Consider the following 23,390-nt stretch of genomic DNA (forward strand, 5'->3'; position numbering starts at 1 on the left):
GGGTCACGTTTGCTTGAATACCTTTTTTACCTTCATAAAGTAGAATTTAAGCTCCTTTTTAAAAATTTAAGTAATATTTGTCTGGTATTACCATTTGTTTGATGATTTAAAATGTTTACAAAAAAAAAGCAAAACCAGAAGAAATCTCTGAAGAAGCCAACGCTTTTTTTTGGCACTGTAAGCCTCAATGCAGAGCCAAAGTGCTCCATGTTTCTGTGTGCCTTGAGCCTTTGGGATGAATATTATAATAGCTGGGATCGCTGCTCTAATTAACTGCAAAATGATTAATGTCTTACCTTAATTTACTCACTTTGTTTAACTTTTTCTTATGTTTTTTTTTCTTCTAGAATCTAATACTTCCTCTTTGTTCTTTCCAATCAGCCGTAACCTAGCCCCTCATTTGCAACCCATGCTTTCACTAGACTTCCTTTGGCCGCCTCAGCTGGCTTCTCTAGTTTCTTTCCTTCGTGGCTACATTCCCTCGCCGCCACTCTTCAGCTTAATTAAGGAGAATGCCGTACAGCTGTCGTTCTCTTGGCCGATAGCATCCCTTTTTTTCCCCTCCACATCATATTGTTATTCATTAACACTATACGCCTGCCAATCAGACACACAGCCCACGTTATTTCCAGGGATGGGTGAGGCAGCACTTGCGATAATGACGTTGCTGCTTGTATCTCATTCTTGCAGTGGTGCGCCTGAGGAGACTGCATCACCAGCATGGATTCTTTCATGTTCAGCTTTCATGATTATAAGGGCCTTGCCCGGAGCATTTTTTGTCTATCCAGTTGTCTATCAGTGAGCTGAGTGCTAGATATTGGTGGAAGGTCCATGGCTGAGGGCAAGGAGGCCAACGCTGTTCAACTGAAAGCTCATTCAAAATTTACTCTGCCGTCAGGTGCATAGTCATGTGTGGAAGAAGGCAGAGCTGAAGACAAATCCGTCTCTGAGTTATCTCAGAGTCTGGCTCCGTCTGTCACTAGCCTCCAACCTTTTTAGTCTCTCCTCTCATTCTGTGCACTTTTAAAAGTCTCACTTCATTAAACGTAGGTCTGTGTTTTTTTATTCCAATCATCTTGACAGCTCATTACAACAGTCAAGAAGACACCGACTAATCCCTGTTCACCTCTCTATCAACGCTACCTGTCCTTTTCATCTTTCTGTCATCCCATTCTGTTTTCAAAGAATCTTAGAAGAAAATTATTAGTCCTCCAGTTCTCTCTGTTCACTTCTCCCTGCTGGTTTTCAGATGTCTATCCATGTATGTAAGCGTACTTTTTATGTAAAAGATTCCTATCGTTCTCTCTCAGTCTGTCTTCATGCATTTCTCCAATGGTCTGCAATTCAATCCTAATTGGTTTTACTGGCTTGGCAATTCATCTCAGGGCTGCAGCTCAGTTAAATTACGTAAGGCGGCCCTGTGGACCTTAGCAGGATTGTGGACTTTTATCTACAGTGTACTGCAAAAAAGTAATATGTCTTGGACTTTTTCACCTCATGTCATGTTACAACCACAAACTTCAATATATTTTATCGGAACTTCATGGGATACACCAACACATAGTAATACATAACAAAGTGGAAGAAAATTAGAATGTGCTTACAAGTAAAAATCTGAAAAACTTGCAGTGTTTGAATTCAGTCCAATTTCTTCTTATTCCCTGAATAAAATTCAGTCTAATCAGATGATCTCTAAACTTTTCGAGAACATCAGTGAACACACCAGACATGCCAGGACTTAAGATGTGGAGCATTTTCAAACAGGGTTAAGTAACAAAATCCAAAGATTTTGGGTATCTCACCAAGAGCCGTTCATATTCTGATAATGTAAAGAGTTTGGCAACAGCTGTAAAGGTACCAGGACAAGACTGTATGCTGACAGGCCAGACTAGGAGAACATTAATCAAAGAAGCAGCCAAGATAACGCTGGCCAGGCTGCACAGCTCAGATGGAAGAATCTGTTGTCAATTTGGCACAAGCAACGTAGGGGACAGAACAACATGTGCAACAAAAAAATGAGTTTTTGGCCTATGTGCAAATCTCCTCCTGAGAGGAATACCAACACCCTAAACACACCACTTCCAAGGGGCAGCATCATGCTGTGGGGATGCGTTTCATCAGCAAAGACAGGGAAAATGGTCTGAGTTAATGGACAAATGGGATAGAGCGAATAAAGGCTGGAAAACACTTGAAATTGGAGTAAAGGTAAGGCCAATAAACATACAGCCAGAGCTGAAGCGGTTTAAATCAAAGCATATTCATGTGCTAAAATGACTGAGTCAAAGTCCAGATTGATATCCAACTAAGAAATAGTTCAAAATTAAAATTCACAGATGCTTTCCAGGCAATCAAACTGAGTCTGAGCAAGGGGATGCCTTATATGTTTTGTGAGGATTCACACATCAGCTCAGTGCATTCACACATCATCATCTTTATAAAATAATGGTCTAAATCATTTTTGGCCAAAAAGGATTTTATATTTTTGCCTGAGTCATCTTTGGCAAAAAGGAGATGGTGTTTTTATTCTTTTCCAGAATCATTTTTGGCAAAAAAAAAAGACACTTTCTTAATAATATCCCTTTCACTTCATTCCTATTCCCTACTTTCTGTTCATGTATTACAAATTCATCCAAATATAATACATAACAGTTTGTGGTTTAAAAGTTACAGAATATGAAATAGTTCCATGAGTGTGAATACTATTGGAAGGCAACTTGAAAAATTCAGTTTATCACTTCGCAGTGGTGGGAAAAGAATTAAAAAACCAACAAAAGAAAATTGCTATACTTTTTTTTCCCAGGAGAGTTTCTACCTTCATGAGCATTAAGTTGGTCTCCCTTCATAAAGAGACCAACACACCTGCATCAACTGACTTTTACTTGAGTTTTTGGTGGAAAATAACTCTCTACGTGAGCTATTTTTTTATTTTGAACTTGCAATAAAACTCTTTATTTTCCGCTGACTCATTTTATATCTTCCAGCGCTCCCTCTTTGTTTTCACCTCCTTCCCCAGTGCACTGTGGGATTCCTTCCGGGAAGACCAGGAGCCACACGAACTGACATTTAGTTTATCTGACGAGCCGAGGTACTGAATTCTAACCCGCCTTCGACCTCTATTGTCCTTCCTCTATAACTTTCACTCTTTTCTTCACTCTCTCCATCACTTTGTGCCTCGCTCACTATTCCCATCATCCGCTCTTTCTCAACTCCGCACACCTCAACGCTTATGCTTCACCCTCCCGCATAAAGAAACTGAAGTGCAGATGGACCTATAATAGGGGGCAAATGGGTGGCAAGGTGAGAAACAGTGGTGGTGTTGGAGAAGTGAGGAGAGAGGAGGAGGCTGAACAGGAGGTGCAAAAGAGGTGAGAACAGTGAGTAGAGCATAAAGGCGGCTAGATATTGAGGAAAAACATATGGAGAGCTTGAATGTGTGCAGTGAAGCAGAGAGAAGAAAGCAGTTATAGAAGAAAGACTGAAACAAAAAAATCAACATAAAAAGCTTTATCATTTTTTCTGTCAAAACAATGATTAAGAATAAGGGAAGATTTTTGCCATAAAGACTGATATTCACAATTTAAAAGTAGTAAAAAAAACACGAATCTAACAACGTGGGTGTTGAAGGTGAAAAAAAGAGAGCATACTCTGGGTAGGTGCTGGAGTTATGAATCATCTTAACATATTTTACAGCACAGAACGATATTTATTTTCCATATTGACTGATGAGCTTCATTTAATTCCCAGAGGCATTTCTCTAACACCTTATTAAATCATCCATGGTGGATTATTTGCACTGACAGAGATGTATAGCTTATGCAACTCTCCAGTTTTGTAGAGCATTTCAAAAGACACACACACACACGCCCACCCCCCCACACCCCTACATACATCTCTGGAAACTTTAAAGCTGAATGTAAAGAGGGATCATACCATATTTCAAAAGAAAGAATTAACACCATCTTTGCCTCATTATCCACTGTGACATTTGTTCAAAACTCAAGAGCAGTGTTTAATATAATGACGTGCGGCAACAGCCCTGATCTCTTTCAGATAAAGGTTTGAAGAGAAACAATCTGCTCGCTCAGTGAGTTCATACTTTTTGTTAAGAACCGTAACACCACTGCTGACACAAAGCAACAGCGTGCGGGTTTAAAAAGCTGATTGCTGTCAAGCTGTTGTGCACAGAGAAGCTGAGTTTGTTTTAAAGTTTGTTTCTGTGCTTATTTTTTAAACAAATGCAGATGTCTAGCATAATATAAATTATTGAGAAAAGTCCAGTGCTGTAAAAATGTATCGTTATATTTATATTCTCAGTTTTTATCACACTGGCATGTTATACATCATCTAACTCATTTTATTACAAGACAAAGGTAACCTGAGTAAATATATTGGCTACTTTCAAATGGAAGCATACAGTGGTTGGTTGTTTGCAAAGTTGTTTTAGAGGACCTGCTTTTGAATCTGCAATTTGTCTTTTTGCATGTTCTCCCTGCACATACACAAGTTCTTGCCAGGTACTCCAGATTCCTGTCATAGTCCATAAACAGTCTTTAGCTAATTGGTTATGCTAATCTGGCTGTAGGGGTGAGTGTGTGCGCATGGTTATTAGTCTTGAATGTCCCTGTGTTCCCCCTGATGAACTGGAAAATAGATTGTTTTCAAATGATTTTTTCATTTAAGAGAAGAAAGCTCACAAATTGAACCAGGTCTTATGTGCAAAAGTGAAAGCCCCCAACCTAATATTTGGTTATGCCACCCACAAATGGTAATGGATCATTTGTATTGTGATGGAGGAATTTTTGTGGAATTGTTTTTGAAGAGTGAAAGTACTTTGACCAAACCATTGCACAACCTTTATTTATTTTTTTTAGAGCATTTCAGTAGATTTTCTAGCATGCTTTCATCATAGTCCTGCTGCATAATCCAAGTGTGGTTCAATTTAAGATTACGAACTTATAGCCAGGCAATCTCCTTTTGCATTTGTAGTAGAGAGCAGAATTGCAAAATTCTGCAGAGTGGAGCATGATGTTTTGTTTTTTGGGTGGGGGAGTTACTTTTTTGCTAGGGCCATGTACAGTATGTTGGGATAATTTTTTTCTCCTAATAACTTAAATAAATAGGTTGTCCGTTTCTGCTTAAAATTGATGACCTACAGTGTGACAAAAGATAGCAAAATCTTTAAATGGAATAATGTTATTTCATCATACACTAATAGGATAGACCACAGAGACAAGAAAACAAAATCTTGAAAGACAAGAAATCAGAAGAAAATGTTTCTCCAGATGCATTTGCAGATGTCAAAGCCTTAAATGTCCAACATCCTAAGAAGCGCATAGAGAAAGAAAAACAAGAAGCTAGTGGGTGGGGATATCATCTTTTATCTTGCCACTGCTGCCACCCTAAAAAACTGTCATTATTAGTGTCACTGAAAGGTTGTACAATGGCATGTACAGGGCATCGATGTGTGAGAGAAAAGTGGTGTTAGTGTTATGGGTGTTGAGGGGTTGCTAACTAAAAGCAGCTCAAAATTGTTCCATAATACATCTCTGTTCTCTGCATTCACCCTTTCTGCTTCTGATCTCCAAATCAGGTGCTAGCCGCAATGACAGGAGCCTCCACCAGGGGCTGGGGAGCTTGGATCAAAAAGTAGCAAGCCCTGCTGAGTGACAGTAACGTTGGTGTAATTAGGCCAAATCAAAAACAAGCCAGAAACCGGCCACTAATGATGAGCTCACTTTGCAGTTCATCCTCATTGCTGTCCTCACATAAACAAAATCCTGTGTTGTCCTCACACCACTGAAAGTTTAGTCAGTCATTTCACGCGGCACTGACACATTACCATTCATCAAAACCTTGCTTTTTCAGACGCAACTGAAGCTCCGACAGAAAGTTTGCCAATTTGTCGCAGCTGCTGACAAACAGACGTATGAGATTTTCCTGAGGTCTGTATTATCAATTCCACTGAGCCATGATGCCAAGTAACCAAACTGGGTTAGCTATCAATAAAGGAGAAAATACCACCGTATTATGAAGTCAGAAAGCCTAGACACTTTGAAAGTATGAAACAATTAAAAATCAGGCTTTTTCATTTTTACAGCTAGTTAAGTAATTTTAAAATTCATTCTTCACATCAGACATTTTGGAATCACTACCTTGAAAACCAAGGTTGAATGCCTTGAACAAACGTAAACAGCCATACTGCTGAGATGCCCGCTAGTCTTGCAAGAAGTTTGTCAGGTAAGATAATTGGTTCTTCTGAAGCATTTTCATAGGTTTTACTTTTCATGAGTCATCTGTCTGCAAAAAGAAAGAAAAACAACTCTGATAATAGGAAAGAATCCAATCAACAATCTTACTCTCTAAATATTACTTCTGGATGTTCTCCCACATCCCACATCACAGCTCCAGTTGTGATTTAATTTTTCTAAGTGTTTGAGCCAAATGAAGGAGATATTGCAGCTGATGTGATTTTAACTTCCCTCCCATCAACCACATGTGTAGCATAACTTAAAACATATTTTAACCTTGTATATATACATATTTACAAGAAAGAAAAACTTACTTACTTATTCATATATTAATATTTTAAATGTCTTAAATGAGGGCAAAGCCAAAGCAAAGACTAAATCCTTGTCTGTGTGAACAAACTTGGTGATTAAAGCTGATTTATTCTGAAATGACATTTGACCAAATGACTTGTGGTAAGAGACTGATGAATCCTCAGTAATGCGATGTAGTAAATATTCTCAAGGTAAATATATACTGATTATAAGTAGAAAAGTGAGACTTGCACAACCTTTGCATGGGTTTCTGGCATACTTATGTATTGAGAAATGAGAGGCCTGACGGATGTGTACATCACAGTGACAGTGGAACATTTTTAATCTGAATCAGTACAGAATCTCAGAGTTTGCTACCTGAATTTCAGTGTTTGATCTTTTGGATATAGGTGGCCATTTTTTACTATGTGAAATTACAGGCAGAGCGAAGGCATTTAGTGTGTGGTTTTGTTGGGTCTACAACCTTAAGCACTACGACAGCTTCTCTTCTTACTTGTTCTTCCTCACAGGATAAATCACTTTACAAACATTTTTGATCCTTTCTCAGTTTCTTTTTATTCACATATTTCTCCATGTCAACAATGGAAATTAATGTTGTGATATATACGTAGGTCTAAAACTATTTCGCAAATGGAAAACTTATAAAAATACCAGATATGTTCTGGAAGAATATAGTCACTATCATTGTATTTAAGTGAAACACCTGGGAAATATAAACAACAAAAAGTTCCTTGACTAACTCTAGCTCCTCTCCAATACATCTGCTTATGCAAAAAAGAGCATTGATCTGAATTTAATTGCAACATATGCTTAGCTGTTGTTTGTCTGCCAAATTTAATCATGTAAACATGTAAAAAAAAAAACTGAACTCTGTTGTCTGTTTCTGGTGTGTCAGTGAGTTTTGAAAAAACACAGACCACCCATCTGTTGCACAAGGTCTGGAGCCTATCCCAGACTTGGGTTGGACCAATGGTAGGTTACAAGGTTAAGAGTCCATTATGGTGCTAACACAAAACACACTCAATCACACACAACCACACTTACAGTCAAATTAGAGACACAAGTACATCTACCATTCACATATTTTACTCTGGGGGAGCAAAACAGGGCACTCAAGGACTGTCCTATCCAGGCACTTTAAGGATAAGCAAACTTTATACAAAAGAAATTGAAGGATAAGTCCAAAACCTTTACTGGTAAAAAAAATAAAATCAGCCGTCTTCACTTATTGCACTCAAGAGATTTCAGTTCCTCAAAATTCCCTGAGGAGAAAATTGAGTCCCAGCAGAGATAATAAACGAGCAACACACAAAGAATATACTAAATAATAATGTTTGGAAGCTTTCTTGTTGAAGCAGTCTGAACATCATGTGGACTCAGTTGCACAGGATATTCAGCAAGAAGATCTGCTATGACCAGAGCAAAAGTAAAATATAATTCATAAAATAAAACACAGCCTAAAGACAAATAAAATGCATCAAGATTTAAAGTGTCTGTTGCTCTGTGCAATAACAACCATATTCTGAAGATGCTGGAAAGAAGAGATGATCAATAAAAACTCAAAAGAACAATCTCAAACAAACAACAGTGTAACAAAGAACATGAAATTACTAAGAACAGTTAACAACTTAAAAGTGGGATGGAAAGGAAAAAAATCAATGGAACAAATTGTTGGCATACTCACCATACACCAACAAGGTGTAATGATCAGCTGCACGACCGTAGTTGTTCTGGGCTTGGCACAAATATGTCCCGTTGTGTGATTGGCTGAGACGGGAAATCTGAAGAGTAGGCCCAGAAATCTCTGCTCTCTCAGGCAAAGTGTCATTTATCTTGGACCACGCGATGTCTCTTGGCCTAGGAGGAAAAATTGAGTGAGAATATTAAAAATGATGCTGAATTCAGTGTATGCGCTCAATATGATATGGGAAAATCACTCATCTAATTTTGATATCTACCAGAAGCGACAAGGAGTGATGTCAATGACTTTTGTAACATGTTGAACTTGATCTTTAGACAAAAATCACAAATTTTGCATTGATAAAAAAAAACAGTTAAACCTTACCATCTAGATTAAAATGACCAGTATTGGGCTGAAAATACAACTTAGTTAGGAATTTATTTTCTTAATCTCAATCCCCCCTCAGGCTTGACAAATTCCACTAATTGGAAAATCTAGTGAAGGGTAGAGAGGTTTTAGGTCACATTTTAACATGTTTTAGATGCTGGAGTAAGTCTTAAAAGTCCCAACGGGAGAAATCCTTCCACTTCATCCAAGCATGCATGCTTTTCAGTTTAACTGTAAACTGAAACCAACTAGACTGACTGAGATCAGATATTGAAAACTTTTTTTTTGTTCAGTTTTGCTAACATATCTCCATCATGGAGGTGATGGAATGGTATCTTGTATTGCTTTTTTGTATTTTGTAATGTTGCATTGACAAAACTAATGATATAATGACCAAAGGACAGTACATACTGCACAAGAGCAGATAAATTAGTTATTTTACTCAAGGCTGCAATAGCAAGAACAAAGTTCTTGCTGGCAAGGACATTTCATACTTCACAGGAACTAAAGCGCAGACCTACCTGGCAATATTCATAGGTCTCTCCCACTGCAGGATATTCATTTCATATTTCTCAGATACCACAAAAGAAAAAAAAAGTTCTGCCCAGAATATGCATCAAGAACAAGAGCTGGAAAAGCTCCCAAACTGTGAATAAAAAGACAAACATGTCCTTTTGTTCTTGTGGCAATGGGGAACTAATTTCCATTCCTGCAGAGTTCACTCATATTCAGTAAATCAGAATGCATTCTGATTAAGGTCTCTTGTCAGAATAAAATTGCCTTTTGAAAATAACATTAAAGCACATAATAAACATTTTTATATTGAAATTCTTAGTGGTCTGGTGTAATACTCTAATATTAAATTTTATGTTTTCATTTGCTGAAAGTAGAACATTATAATTCCAGTTAAACAAAAATAAAGGACTGAAACATCTTTCTGAAATTAATGAACTTTTCAATATTATTTTTGACAAAGTAAAGTTATTGTCAACTTAACTATGTTGATTTACTACCTGAATGCTAATGCATGCACCAAGCAAGCAAGCGCAAATGTTAACTTGTTTTGTTGTCTGAACTGCCATAAATTCCCACAAACTCCTTACATGTCATCTCTAATGTCCATATTTGGACCTTTAGGCTGAGCTACTAACACAGAGATTAGCTTTCTTTTGCTTATATACAGTTAGCTTGAAAATGGCAAAGCACAATAATTCTCCAGACACCTGACTTTAGCTGTAGAAGTATGGCATAAATGGCTCATTTCTACTTCACCAGTCAGAAAATTTCAAATTTCAGTTCATAATATATAGTGTTAGAAAAATGGATATAGTAAAACAAACAAACAAAACAACAACACAAAAAAACCCCATTTAATTCACAGTTCAACCAAGTGATTGTTTCTGAATTATTTGCACAAATGCTTTAACTCTAAAACACTTATTTAGTATAAAATATCTAACAGCATTTTATGGATAATGTTCATAATTTTAAATAAATGAAAGTTATGATATAATTACATCTTCAGTCCATGCATTAAATATGTTAGTGCATTTGTTTCACATTGTTTTATGTTAACGTGTTAAAGAGATTTGACTCCATTTGCAATATTATTCAAGCCAAGCACAGACAAATTCTTGAATCAATAAAAGATTTATACTGAGAAGTATTTGCAGTCAAAATGCAAAGCTAGCTTATGACACAAACCAATATATTTTGCATAAATTGTAAATTAATAAATGGGTGAATATTTTAAACACCACAACAATTTAAACAATGTTCTGCAGAGTTTAGGTGTTGGTTTTGTGAAAAAAAAGAAAGTCAAGTTAAAAGAATGGACTGCAGCACAAACAGGCAGGGGTGCTATAAAAAGAAAGGTGGTAAAGAAGGGTAAAGTGGCCCATAGGGCGAGGGTGAGGGAGATGAGAAGACAGAATAGAGGGAGTTTTGAAGAAGAAGCCGATGGTAACAGGGGGCCGAATCCTGAAAAATAATGAGGAGGTAGGTGGTCAGAGAGCAGCAACGGTGTGAAACGGGTAGCAGGAGGGAGAGAGTGGCAGATGAGAGCGAAAAAGGGTGTCAGGTGTGCAAGGTGGTAAAAAAGACAAAAGCAGGAGGAAAGACTAATATTACTGAGGGAAAAAGAGAGGGGAGATGATATGGAGGAAAATGAAGGACAGAAACAGGCAGACAAAATGATTTGGTCATGAAAGACAGGCAGACAGAGAAGACAGGAGGTGTGAGGATTACAGAGACATCCGGGTGAAGAAATCTGTATGAGTACAGCGTGTGTTTCTGGCTGGGTGTCATGGCTCACGCCACTTTGGACAGATTACAATCCTGACTCATCTGGGTTCTAATCCTTCAGGAAGTCTAATTAAACCCCCATCTTGCTCAGTCCCTCACATGCAAGCCCTCTCTCGTGCTAAATATGCAATACAGAATCTTACTCTCTGCTTCAAACTCATAAGTACACACTTATACCCCTGGCCTCTGTAATCCCCTTTAAAGCTAATTCACAAATAAGGAGGTAAGCGAGAAAAGTGACTCGGCGGCATCCCCGTCTTAATACCAGACACACTAACTGTAACCTTTCACCAAAACATAGTGGCATTTAATTGGTCCTTGTTGCCTAACAAGCGATTAACAAACTTAGAGAAGAAAACATGTGGGTGGCCTTGGAGTGGTGTTTGTGTGAAAAACATGAGATCGAGGTCAGAGTGCAGAGCCGCCTGACGTCCCACCCAGTGATCTCCAAAACACACGCTAACACACATCTATACATACACACAGTGCTCCCAATCAGCCTCTACAAAGCTTCAGAGAGGCTAGGGCCAACACGGTTTTCAGCCAGTCCCCTCAGTTGGATTTCACTAAAGACATCACACAAAAACATGAACACACACACACACATTCACTCTTTGGCTGCACGGAGCTTTACTGGGGGAGCTTTAGTGGACCTGATGCCCACAGACAGACGGACCATCTAGGAGCAGGCTTAACGGCTTAGGGCCCAATATCATTCTGTACAGTGCACAGAGTCCATGGACCCTCTAGGGGAGAATAAAAATAAAGGTTTGTTTCAAAGTTGGCTATGAAAAGTGTTAACGACTGATCAGATTTTGTGCATGTTTTACACATCCAAGTCACGCACCCTCACTAATAAGTTCTTAATTAGAGTAAGAGTTTGGAGCAACCTCTTAAATTCCCATTGTCCTTCACGCTACAAAATTGAACTCAAACCAAAGAAGCTTCTTCTGAATACAAAGAGGATAATTTGATGAAGGCGTTAGTTTTCTTTGCTGTTTACAAAGGCACTTTCTTCTCATATTGGTCGTGCTAATAAATTGACAGTTTGAACAGTTTTAGCTTTGCTTAGGAAAGTTTAATCAAACCTCACTGTAACAGTCCTTGTCTACTTAGTTCTGTGAAAGAAATAACATGAGAAGTACTCAGTCTTCATTTCAAAAGTCAGCTTAAATAAAGAACAGAGAAGTCCTGCATTAATAATTAACCAGTAATTTGAGATTGGGGGACCTGACAATTATTAAATTTTCAGAGGAATTTGGTAGAATAATTATTATCCTGGTGTATTAAAATCTGTACCAATGGGTGATGTAGCACATATGTGGCCACTGTAACTCAGTGAAAGGAATCATTATTATGAAATCAGAAAGTTGTGGGTTAAATTCCAGCTTCCCCTGCCTCATGACGGTGTGCCGCCAAGCAAAGCACTTAGCTCCAAAATTGCCTACTATTCTACATAACTAGGATATGGTTAGAGCAGCTTGGTGAGTGATAATCATAGCATATAAGCACTTTGAGTTTTTGGTATTACTAGAAAATGATACATAAGTTCAGTCACAGCCTATGTACCATTTTGGTTAATACCAGCTTTACTGTGACAGCAGACTTTCAACATAACATAAAAAAACTTATAACCCTTATTTTAACAATATAGACAAAGGATTTTGAAAACCTTTTACACAAATCTAGAAAAAACAACAACCCAAGACTAACTAATTAAGGTAAAAGACGGGATAACATTTAAGAAAACCCAGCGAGAAGAAAACTGCATGGCATTGAGAGCAAAGGATGATCTGAAGAGAAGTGAATAAAACTGGAGGGCAAATATACTGAAGAGGAGATTACTGGTTAAAAAAAAACAACAAACAAAAAATAATAAAAACAGGCCAGTGATTACTGATGTGTAGCAGCTGTGAGGGAGGAGGAAGCTTGAGGCAACTGAGGGAAAACAAATGAGAGGGAATAGCAAGTTCATAGATCTGTAAAAATTAAAGTAATAGCTAAATAAACAAAAGAAGCATACAAATCCCAAAAACAAAGACTAAAGCACAAAGGGAATCATAAAAACAATGGCTAAACAAAGTGCAACAAAACACAATAATCTATAAAAATTACAAAATAGAACAAAATAAGTCCTTAAGTTTATGATGAGTTTGTGATCAAAATATCAGACAGAAAGAAAATAAAGCAGTATAAAGAGAACATTACAGCATTAAAGTGAACAGATTTAATCAATTTTTACTTCCACTGTGTGTATTTTAGACTGTTTCTTCACCCAAAAATAGTTTAAATAGCCCTTTTTCAGTGTGTGTTTCACATCGGAAGATCAATAGTAGTACACTACCTCAAAACTCTATTTCCACTGGGAAAAAATAATTAGCTTCAGTATGAAAATCTGACTAATGCAAGTACAAGTAACACAGAGCTCCTGTGACATTATTGAGGTAATAAACTGGTAAAATTTCACTTCAAAAATATTGAACTATCTCTCTAGTAAAAGAGAAATAAATTGTTAAGTCTTCATAGTTAAGACATATTAACATGTGTGCTGTTAAGAGAAAAAAGCATATAGAGGTAGACTATTTCTGTTGTTTATAAAAAACAACATTGCAAACAAAAAATGTTAAGGAATACTTACAAAGAAAAGCATCTGTACTTAAACCCATCAGCTGACCTGTGAAATTGTCAGGGTCTCAGTATGAAACACCCAGTTTACAGAAGATTTGCTTCCTGCTGAATAGCTAAAGTGTATCAGTTATTGCAAACTTTAACCTGTGTCTCTCTTTATATCTCAACTGCCTTTTTTTTATTGCATCTCATTTCTCAGCTTTAGATGCAGACAAATGGTGATGATGAATGTGAAACACTAAACATTATGTATCTGTAAAATCATTGCGTCTGCCTGAGTTATGGTGTTTTAAGTGGACGTGGCTATATAATGTATACAGCATACCAGTGATATAAATAAGAAATATTAAATAGAATGACACATTTGTTATGCTGGACTGCCTGGTATCTGTGTATTTCTTTGGGTGGAAGTGTGAAGCTTTTAAGCTCTCTGCCTGAGCCAGACTGTGTGTGGAAATGTCACAAAAAGCCCAAATAACAGAAAATTGTCCAACTCCGGGTATAAAGTGTATTAACAGCCATTAAGAAGAACCACGACACTAGAAATCTGTGAGGTAAGTTTTTAAGGGCACTAATTTTGATGTGCAGGATTTACCAACAGTGTGTTTGCAAATTCAGTTTTTACTTTCATTATTAAGAATTTTGTAAAGCAGTGATCTGTGAAAAATGATGTGCAGTCAATATGTTGTGGTTTATGGCTTCTGGACAACTGATCCAAACTATCCCCTTAAGAAAACTGGCACAAGCGGCTATGAATGCCCACGAATGGACAGACGGACAAACAACTAAAAGACAACTAAACCTCTCAGCAATATTAAAGCTGTTTACCCTTGTGGGTTTCTCTGCAGCTATCTGCTGCCTTGTGGTAGATTAGAATTGAAATATCATATTTTAGCAAGTTAAACTTCACTGCGCAAAAGGGTTTTTATCCGGCTTTTTGCATGCTGTTAATTTCTTATGTGCTGATACTGTCTCTTCCAACCTTCCCTGTGTTCTCCTCAAAGCGTCTTTCGTAAGCATGTTCCAATAAATTTTTTTGCACAGGTTGCATTTTGCCCTTTGTAAAAGTAGCCATTTCATGTGATTTAGGGGGTGAAGTGAAAGATACCTGTCTTTTGTCTTCGAAATTTAAAGAATTTTCTGAAGTAACTGTTGCAAACTTTGTCCTGTTACGTCAAATGTAAATCAAAGCAAATATCCTCAGAAACATACTTCTAGAAAATGACTTTCAATGCAAACAGAAACACTTACAAAGGATTCCCAGTGATAGAGCAGGTGAGGCTGAGTGAGTCGCCCTCACGCAAAATCCCTGTGGGAGAAACAATCCGCACTGTGGGAGCAACTGTGGAGAAACATAAAAAGTGAGAGTATGTCAGTATGTGGGTACGATAGCAAAATCTATACAAAAACAGACCGTAATACAGCAACAGTTCAGGTGGAACAAAAAGGAATAACAAAAGACAAAGGAAAATAGGGAGAGATGAGAACAAAAATGAGGACCAAGGGAAAAGTGATAAAGTGGCAGGAAGAAGAATCTTTAACATCTGTTTCCTAGGCAACGAGCCCACAATCCTACGGTTTGTGACACCTATTATCATAAGCAGTCCACCGCTCCACCAGCTGCTGTACCACGTTTACTTTAATAACACAGCAACAGGAAGCCAAATTCACACAGACGAAGTGGCCATTGTTACCAGTTCTGCGACTGGAGAAGCCACCAGCATGCAGAATGTGGCGCCTGATAAATATTAATCATTTGGATCCATCAACAAACAGCTATATGCATGTGGTAAATTAACTGTTCTCAAAGGCTGATGCAGAATTACTTGCTGAGTGTGAATCATATTGCCAAAAGTAAATATTTATGCATGCCTGTGGAATGTTTGACTTTGCAAAATTATGGACATATTGCTGGATAAGAGTCCCACTGAACTGCCAGGCATGCTGATATGAGGGGAAAACAAACGATGCAACAGAATATTGCCCTCGTAGCATTCGATCAGCAGATTGAGGTGAAATGCGCTAATGTCTAGTCTCCTGGTTTAATGTGCACAAAATGTGCAACTATGGGGAAGCTGTTTGGTGAACACACAAAAGGAAAATAAGAATGTCAATAAATTGCAATCCAACTGAACTGAAAGTAACATTATTTTTGTTATTTAATAAAAGATAGTGATATTAACAATGTGCATATTTAATAAATTGTTACAAATAGCAGAGAAATGTTCACTACAGAAATACGATGTGTATATCTTACACTAGTTTCAGATTTTTCTTTTCCAGAAGTGGAAAGTTTGTTGCTTTTGTCCTGAAAAGCCAAACGTCCTGATGACTTATAATTCCTGTTGTCCACTTGTACTACACAATACATTTTATTGGGAAAACGTATTCTTAATCTTCATTTTATGCCAAGTAAAAAACATTTGAGATGTTTCAAAGTGAATTATAAATTTCAAAACATGGAGTAAGGCTGATTTTAGTGACAACATGAGAGATCATGTAAAATTTCAGATCAAACGGAACATAAAGTTATTTTATATTGCAAACTTGAAAGTGTTCTTATTTGTAATGATGTCAGTATAACAGTGAGAGACTAAGATCTTGACAGCATGTGATGTTTATTTTGTTATGAAACAACTTCAAGTCATAAATACAGCAATAATTTTCAGAAGATACAGGCAACATGAAGAGGTTCTTATGAGCAATTTGTGGATCAGAAACCATGAGTGTCTTTGGCTAATAAATCAGACACACAAATATGCGCCTTACCTCTTTCAACTAAAAACAACATTATTGCAATTCTTAGTTTTCCCCAAAACATTGCTAAAGTCTCTTCTCATTTTTCTGTTGTAAACCTAATATTTTGTTTGGTTTTGTCTCATGTGTCAGATAAAAGCCAACTGAGAAATTTTGTCTCTATGTTCTATTTCTTTTCTGAGTGAATTCAAATTTATTGCAAAAAATCTGCTGTTATGATACTAGTCATAAACTGTTAACTGCTAATAATGCTTAACTTAGGATTTACAGCTTCCTGATTGTGCTAAACTAAAGAACTATTTAAGTTTTTAATGAGTCTAGACTGCATTTAATTACCCCTAGTTAAAAATATAAAATGCATATGGTGATCAAACTGAATGGGGCAATTTTACACAAAAAAGAGATTATAAACCATATGGGAGCTGCCATTGTATCTATGGAAACACAAAAATATAGAATTTTTAATCCATTCTTGGCATTAGGGGCAACTTAACATTAGTGAAGCATAAAAACGTCAATAAATGAACAGTTCAATCAGGGAATGGTTTATTTTACACTGATTACAAATTATTTGAAAGAGTCTAAGATTTGTGAAACCTTAATACTATTTGTGATACAGAATCCTGGTTTTGTATCTTATCTTAGCTCCCTAAGAGAATATCAAAACTAGGGAATTAAAACTACTCCAAGAATTTTAATGCACTTCCTCCTCTAAGACAGCATTAGATTTTTACTACTTTCTGCAAATAAGCCTGCTGGGATCAATCCATCCCTAAGCAGTCCTAAGATCATTGTACATACTAATCTAGCAGAGATTTTCATTTCTTCATGTAGATGTTAGTAAGCTCTTAAAACCACAGGCCAGGACCTTGACTTGGCTACGGCTCTATTTCTGCAACAGGATCTCTACGTGTTGCACTTTAATGAGAGCAGGACTCACACTGGGCTGCTCTACATACCTCAGAAAATCTGGTCTAAAATAAATCATTCATTGTTTAAACAAATGAGTCTAACTATGACAAATTTTTGCAGGGGAAACAATATAATGAATACCATTAAAGTATTAATTTAGATGACAGCAGCACAGATGGAGTAATGAGCAGTTTTGAAATATTTAGAAGAGAACATTATGCCTTTTCATTTGCTTGACAGGTTGTAAGAAAGCGCCGTAATAAGGCGCGAGGACTTACAATACACGTCCAGCCGATAATGTCGAACCCTCTTTTGGCCACTCAGCGCAGGGTGGATTGCCTCGCAGTTCAGTGCCGCCCCGTTGTCTTTCCTCTCCACTGGGATGCGGATGGTGCTGGATACGCTGAAAGTCTTCCCATTGTCCTGCTGTGACACAACACCTATGGAGAGGAAGAGAGAATAGATGGGGGATGAATGTGGAAGTTAGCAGTCAAAACACAAATTTGTTCTTTCTTTTTACCCCCAGCAGCGAAATCACAGTATTGAAAGGAGAAGGCAGCGGGGAGGAGATTGTCAGCCAGGGCCTCAGAGGAGGGGGGGGCAGAAGAAAGTATGCCAACAAAGAGGTAGAAGTTAGTAACAGATGAATGAGTTTTTTAGAGCTTCAACAGGCATCCACAGAGGGGTGGATGAGTGGAGAGCAGAATGAAAAAGGGGCAAGAAAAGAGAAAGCAATTTGCATCTACATTTCATGGCAATTATGAGCAGCAGCACTGTTTGTATTCAGATAGCAAATCAACTAAATGTTTTGGGTGTCTGCAACCAAAAGAAAGGGAGAGGAAAAAGAGGGAGAGGAAGCAAAGGATAAAAGAGGGAATATGCATAAACCAATTGAGATTTTAACTGAAGTAGACACTGGGTGGGGGAGTGGGACATCACAGTAAAAGTGTGAGACAAGAAAAGAAAAGGAGGCAATAGAAATATGATTGATGTGGGTATGTGTGCCTATATGTTTGAAGGAAAGCAGACATGAAAGAGGACGATAAGAGCAGAAGGCAAGATGAGGGGGGCAGCGAGGGAGGCAGAAGGAAGGAGGAGAAGAAGCCGGGGCGAGCTAATGGGACTTGACACGGTCACGTACCAGGAGTTTGTGCTTGTTTAGGCAGAATACAATATTACTTTTATCACACTGAGTTTTCAATTATTGCTGGCAAGCAAACGAAAGTTGGCCTAATCGAAGCCTGGGTGATGGCGGCAGTGAATTCTGATGAACAGAAATGAGGGAGCGGCGGAAAGATAGCGTCTTAATTAAAGAGTGCCTCCTATATCTGCTGGGGATCTGCTTCTAACCTTTAGTGTCACAGTTCGTTTAGCTCAAGGCTGAAGGATGAAGAAGGTAGGGAGAGAAAACGGGAACAGGGGAATGAAGGGAGGAGAAGACAGAAGGATAAAGCCACAAAATCAGACAAGAGAAGTAGAGTTCCCATCTGTCTTTATGACTTTTGAGGGCCTTTGCAAACTTTAACTGTGCCAAGATATGTTGCAACTTTGTCAGCAACAGAGTTCAACAAAAAAAGGGAAAAGTATCAGATTAAAAGAACGGTCTAGGAAGTAAGTGGGAGCACAGAAACTATAGTCAGAATGATAAAACAGGTGTATTCTGACAGGGAGGAAGAAGAATGGGGATGAAAGAGAGAAAGAGTGTCACACAACAAAGGGGAATGAGATCATGGCTGACATGAAGTTCTCAGGTTGACAGACTGCTTATTACATCTTCTGTAGCTGTTTAACGCTGATTATTAAACAGTACTATGGCATGACAACCCGTCGTACCTGAACAGGCTTGTAACTGTAATCAAATTATAAGAACTGAAAAATGTGGCATGTACATGTTTTCAGCCAAAGAGTCAATATTGTGTGAAGAAATCTTTTAAGTTATGATTCTTCGCACATCTTGAGCAGCTGAAGCTCGTTCTGAATATGAATATAGATATAGATTTTAAATTTGTCTCATTTGGACGTGAACAACATGCTTTGATCTTAAACATTGTTGACAGTGTTCCAGGATTGTCTTGTATTACTCTCCTTTGATCCCTCATCATCTCTGAGAAGCTTCCAATGCTGAGTAAACCTTTCTTTACACAACATGACACTGCCTTCACCATGTTCTACAATGTGGATAGTTTTCTCACTGTGAAAAGTAATTATTTCAACAAAACACATTTTTTGGCCTGTAAGCCAAAACATTTCATGTTGGTATAATCGGAGAACACCATATGTTTCAACATGTTTGGTTTGTCCCCTAAATAGATTGGGGCAAAGTTTAAACAGGACTTCTTATTGCTTTCTCTCCACAATGACTCTTCTTTTCAATCCTCCATGCAGACCAGATTTGAGTCACAAATTCTTTCATCTGAGCTGGGGGTCTCTGTAGCTCCTCTAGAGCAACAATAGACTTTCTAGCTGCTTCTATGATTAATGCTTACCTTGCATGACTTTTCACATTTGGTATACAGCCAGTATTTCTAGTTATGCTGTTGAATTAAAAGGTGCTCTGTAAGATGTTCAAATTGTGGAATATTGTTTTATAACCTATCCCTGCTTTCTCCCTGACCTGTTTGCAGTGTTCCTTGGTCTTCAAGATGCTATTTGTTCACTAATGTTCTATACTCACAAAGCTCTGTGGACTTCACCAAACAGCTGAATTTATAAGATTAAATAACACACATGGAGACTGTATTTACAAATGATGTAGCTTCTGAGGAATAATGATTGCACAGGATTAACTAGGGATGTCAGATTAAATGGAGCTGGATATGAATACCACTTAATTTGTGGATTTATAATTTCATTATTAAAATTAATTGTTCATACAATTCACAATTCTTCCCTAATTTGTGTTTTTGCATTACATAGAATCCCAATAAAATACATTAGCTTATGGTTGTGACTTGAAAAAAATTCAAGTGGTTTGAATACTTTTGTAAGGATCTGCAAGTTAAGGTTTTTGTATTTATGGACCAATAACTGCTGCAAATAACTACAAGACTTATCAGGATACACAAATCAACCTCTATTCCACCATTTTTTGCATTCTTCCCTACTTTTTGAGTTAGGTACGTTTGATTTACCATCCAGAAATGCACAATGTTACAGTCAGTGGTGCTAAAGTTGCTAAGGGGCCTAATCTCTTATGAAAAACGTTTCAGACAGCTTAAAAAGTCAGTTTCACAATCATTTTGTCTTTGTTTTATTGCAACAGTAAATTACTGTTTCAGTGCAGAGCTGCTTACAGTGCTACTCCTCACTTCGTGCACATTGGAGTGTGTGTAATTATACACGTCAGAAGCCTCTGCTCCTAATTTAAATAATTAATGACCGTTCATGACAGGAAGCCTCATTAAAACACACAGTATAGTCATAATAAAATTAATAAAAGATTTAACAGTCTAACAAATCCAACAGTAAATCAGAGATTTTTTTCTCTCACCAATATTTTAGAAAAAAAAAGAAAAGGATTTCCTGTGATACAGTGCTCTTCTGTGTTTTTTAAAAAATGTAAATGGTCAGGAAGCACCATGTGCCTCATAAAGAAGATGTATACTTTTTCAAGTTGGTTTTATTTGTACAATAGGGTTGATAAACAGTGCAAGGAAAGGCACAGAGTTTGATCATTATCCAGGTGTGGAGAAGTATAGACAAAGATACCAGAACAAGGAAAATTATTTGAGTTTGTAACTATTAGTTTGACATTAGTTAGTGAAAAGAGACTGAAAATGTTTCAGTATGGAAAAAGAATATCATTTAGACATGAAACAATGGTATGTAGTGAGTAACTATGAGCAGCAACACTTTTAATTCCAAAACAAATCAGATAAAAAAATAAAAACATACAAATATATATATATATATATATATATATATATATATATATATATATATATATATAAATTAGGTAGCATTAATTGGGTTCTAAGAGAGAAATCTAAACTAACCCTTTCAGTACCAAAGGTTCCCAAAAACCACTATGTATTTTGCTTAAAAAGTATATTTGGTACCTCTCTCCTGTGCTGTAAGCCTTCATGAGAGCTGTAGTAACATGGTCACAAGCAGTTTAGTGAATAAACCAAGAATTTAAGGAATTTTATATTACGTCTCGCATTAGACACATAAGTCGAGTTAACAACAGAGACTATTTCTCCTGGCTCAAGGTTTCAGGAAGATAGATTTCAGATATGTTATTGTGTCAAGCACCCCTTTAATAGAAAGAAATAGAAAGAATGAGAGGAACTGACTTAAATCAAGGTAACAGTCTAATAAAATGCTCTTGGATTTATCAGAAGCAAAGGACGAAAGGTTAGAGGGTTATAAATGAAGCTGTCTGCCTTTCAGAGTCTGAGATAAAGAGAGGAAGAGAGAGAGCTGGAAATCTAAAATAAGAGTGATCTGAGCCTTTGTGTATTAGTAAGCTTGTCAGATTATGAGCAAATAAGATAAACTTTTTATGTATTATTCCAGACATCTCTGTTTATGTTTATGCATTCAGTAGTCACTTTTATCCAAAGCAACTTTCAAAGGAAGACAAAACAATGCAGTTATGTCTTCATGACTAGAGAATGAAGACCTCTAGTCATGTTCTGTCAGAGTGGGTGGGAGTGTTCAATACAAGTGGGACAGTGGGAAATGCAAAGAGAAATAGCAATAGGAGGGTTAAGGAAGTAGAAGGGGAAAGGAAGCATAGGGTAAGTTGGAAGATGCTCTTTAAAGAGATGGGTCTTCAAGAGTTTCTTGTTGACAGACAGGGATGTCCGTGTACTGGTAAGCCTCAGAAGGTCATCCCACCATCTTGGAAAGAGTCTAGATTTCTTGGGTATGATGTAGGAACTGCTGGCTGACAGTCCTTTCTGGAGTGACCAAGTTGTGACGCATTTCTTTGCAAAAGTTTTGAAGTAGATGAGAACCGATCAACTGGACTTTGTAGGTTAACATCAGACATTTGAATTGTAAACTGTAGCCTAAAGGTAGCAAGTGGTGGCCAACGAAGGGGTGATGATGTGTGTTTGGGAAGGCTGTTTGAAGACCAGACACTCTTTTTAACCTTTATTTTACCAGGGAAGTTGATTGAGAACAAATACTTATTTTTCCTCAGTGACATTTCTGGAAAACCTGCACAAGTTTCACAGAACAGGCTGAAACCTTTAGCTTTTTATGCCAATTTCACGTAAATTTTCAAACTGAATACGAGTCAGGAGTTTTGGGGATCTTTGGATAATTATAGTCAAGAGTGGAGAGCAGGGAAGAGTTATAGCTGTTGAATGTTTAGAACTCTTTTTCAACACTCAATTAACTCAAAATCTGTCTGGTGGTCAAGTGTTTGTTTGTTTTTTTCACCAACTGTAAAAGCTTTCGAGTTGATTTTGAGTGGGATTGGTATTGTGAAGAGTTTCTGGCAAAAAAAAAAGCTCTTTGTGTAAGTGAAAAAGTCTATGTAGAAATTGCAAAAACACAAGAAATTCATCAGAAAAATGGCAAAAATTCATGAGAGGACGAGTGAGCACTTTCTTTGGAAAATAAAAACACATCAAAAATACGCCTGGTGCATTGGTAAGGTACATCCAGTGCATCTTTCCAATATTGAAGGCTAAAACAACTCTCATGCATATAAAAAAGTCCCTTTCCATGTCTACCTTCCAGAAAAGATTCAGGAGTAATATTTAAACCTTTCCAAGGAATGGTTTAAATGTTTGTTCACAAATAAAAAATAGAAAGGTGGTCCATGGATATTAATTGTGCTTTTTTACTCTGATACTGATGGAAAACTATGCCTGTACATTTCTGCTGCTGAAGACATTTTCAAAAGAGTTGCAGCTGTATTTTTAATCTAATCAAAATTTGGCACTACAAAGTACTGACTCAGGACTACTAAATACATATACATGCCAGACTTTTTAGATATGTATTTGTTAAAATCTGCTAACAATTATGGCAAATTTTTCTTTCACACTACATTGTGGGGCTTTGAGGTTATGACGTGACAAAACGTTAGAAGGTTCATGGGGTAGGAATACTTTTGCGAGGCACAGAGAATAGGCTCATTACCATAATAGTTTTTATTCTGGCCAGAGAAAATTAAGATCAACTGTATCCAAAATAACAGTCAT

The 23,390-nt window shown here is 37.2% G+C and overlaps 1 protein-coding gene across 6 annotated transcripts in view; it reads right to left on the reverse strand.

Moving 5' to 3' along the window:
* Positions 1-23,390, reverse strand: part of cadm4 (cell adhesion molecule 4) — a 228,537-nt gene that overhangs the window by 13,491 nt on the left and 191,656 nt on the right. For all 6 annotated transcript variants that reach the window (XM_028012103.1, XM_028012106.1, XM_028012101.1 and 3 more), the window contains exons 4-6: positions 17,508-17,669; positions 14,812-14,902; positions 8,245-8,417 (exon numbers count right to left, since the gene is read on the reverse strand). In XM_028012103.1, the coding sequence (XP_027867904.1) occupies positions 8,245-8,417; positions 14,812-14,902; positions 17,508-17,669 (426 nt within the window). The remainder of the gene's footprint in view (positions 1-8,244; positions 8,418-14,811; positions 14,903-17,507; positions 17,670-23,390) is intronic.

Source organism: Xiphophorus couchianus, chromosome 3, assembly GCF_001444195.1.
Source record: "Xiphophorus couchianus chromosome 3, X_couchianus-1.0, whole genome shotgun sequence".
NCBI classification, from domain to species: Eukaryota; Metazoa; Chordata; class Actinopteri; order Cyprinodontiformes; family Poeciliidae; genus Xiphophorus; species Xiphophorus couchianus.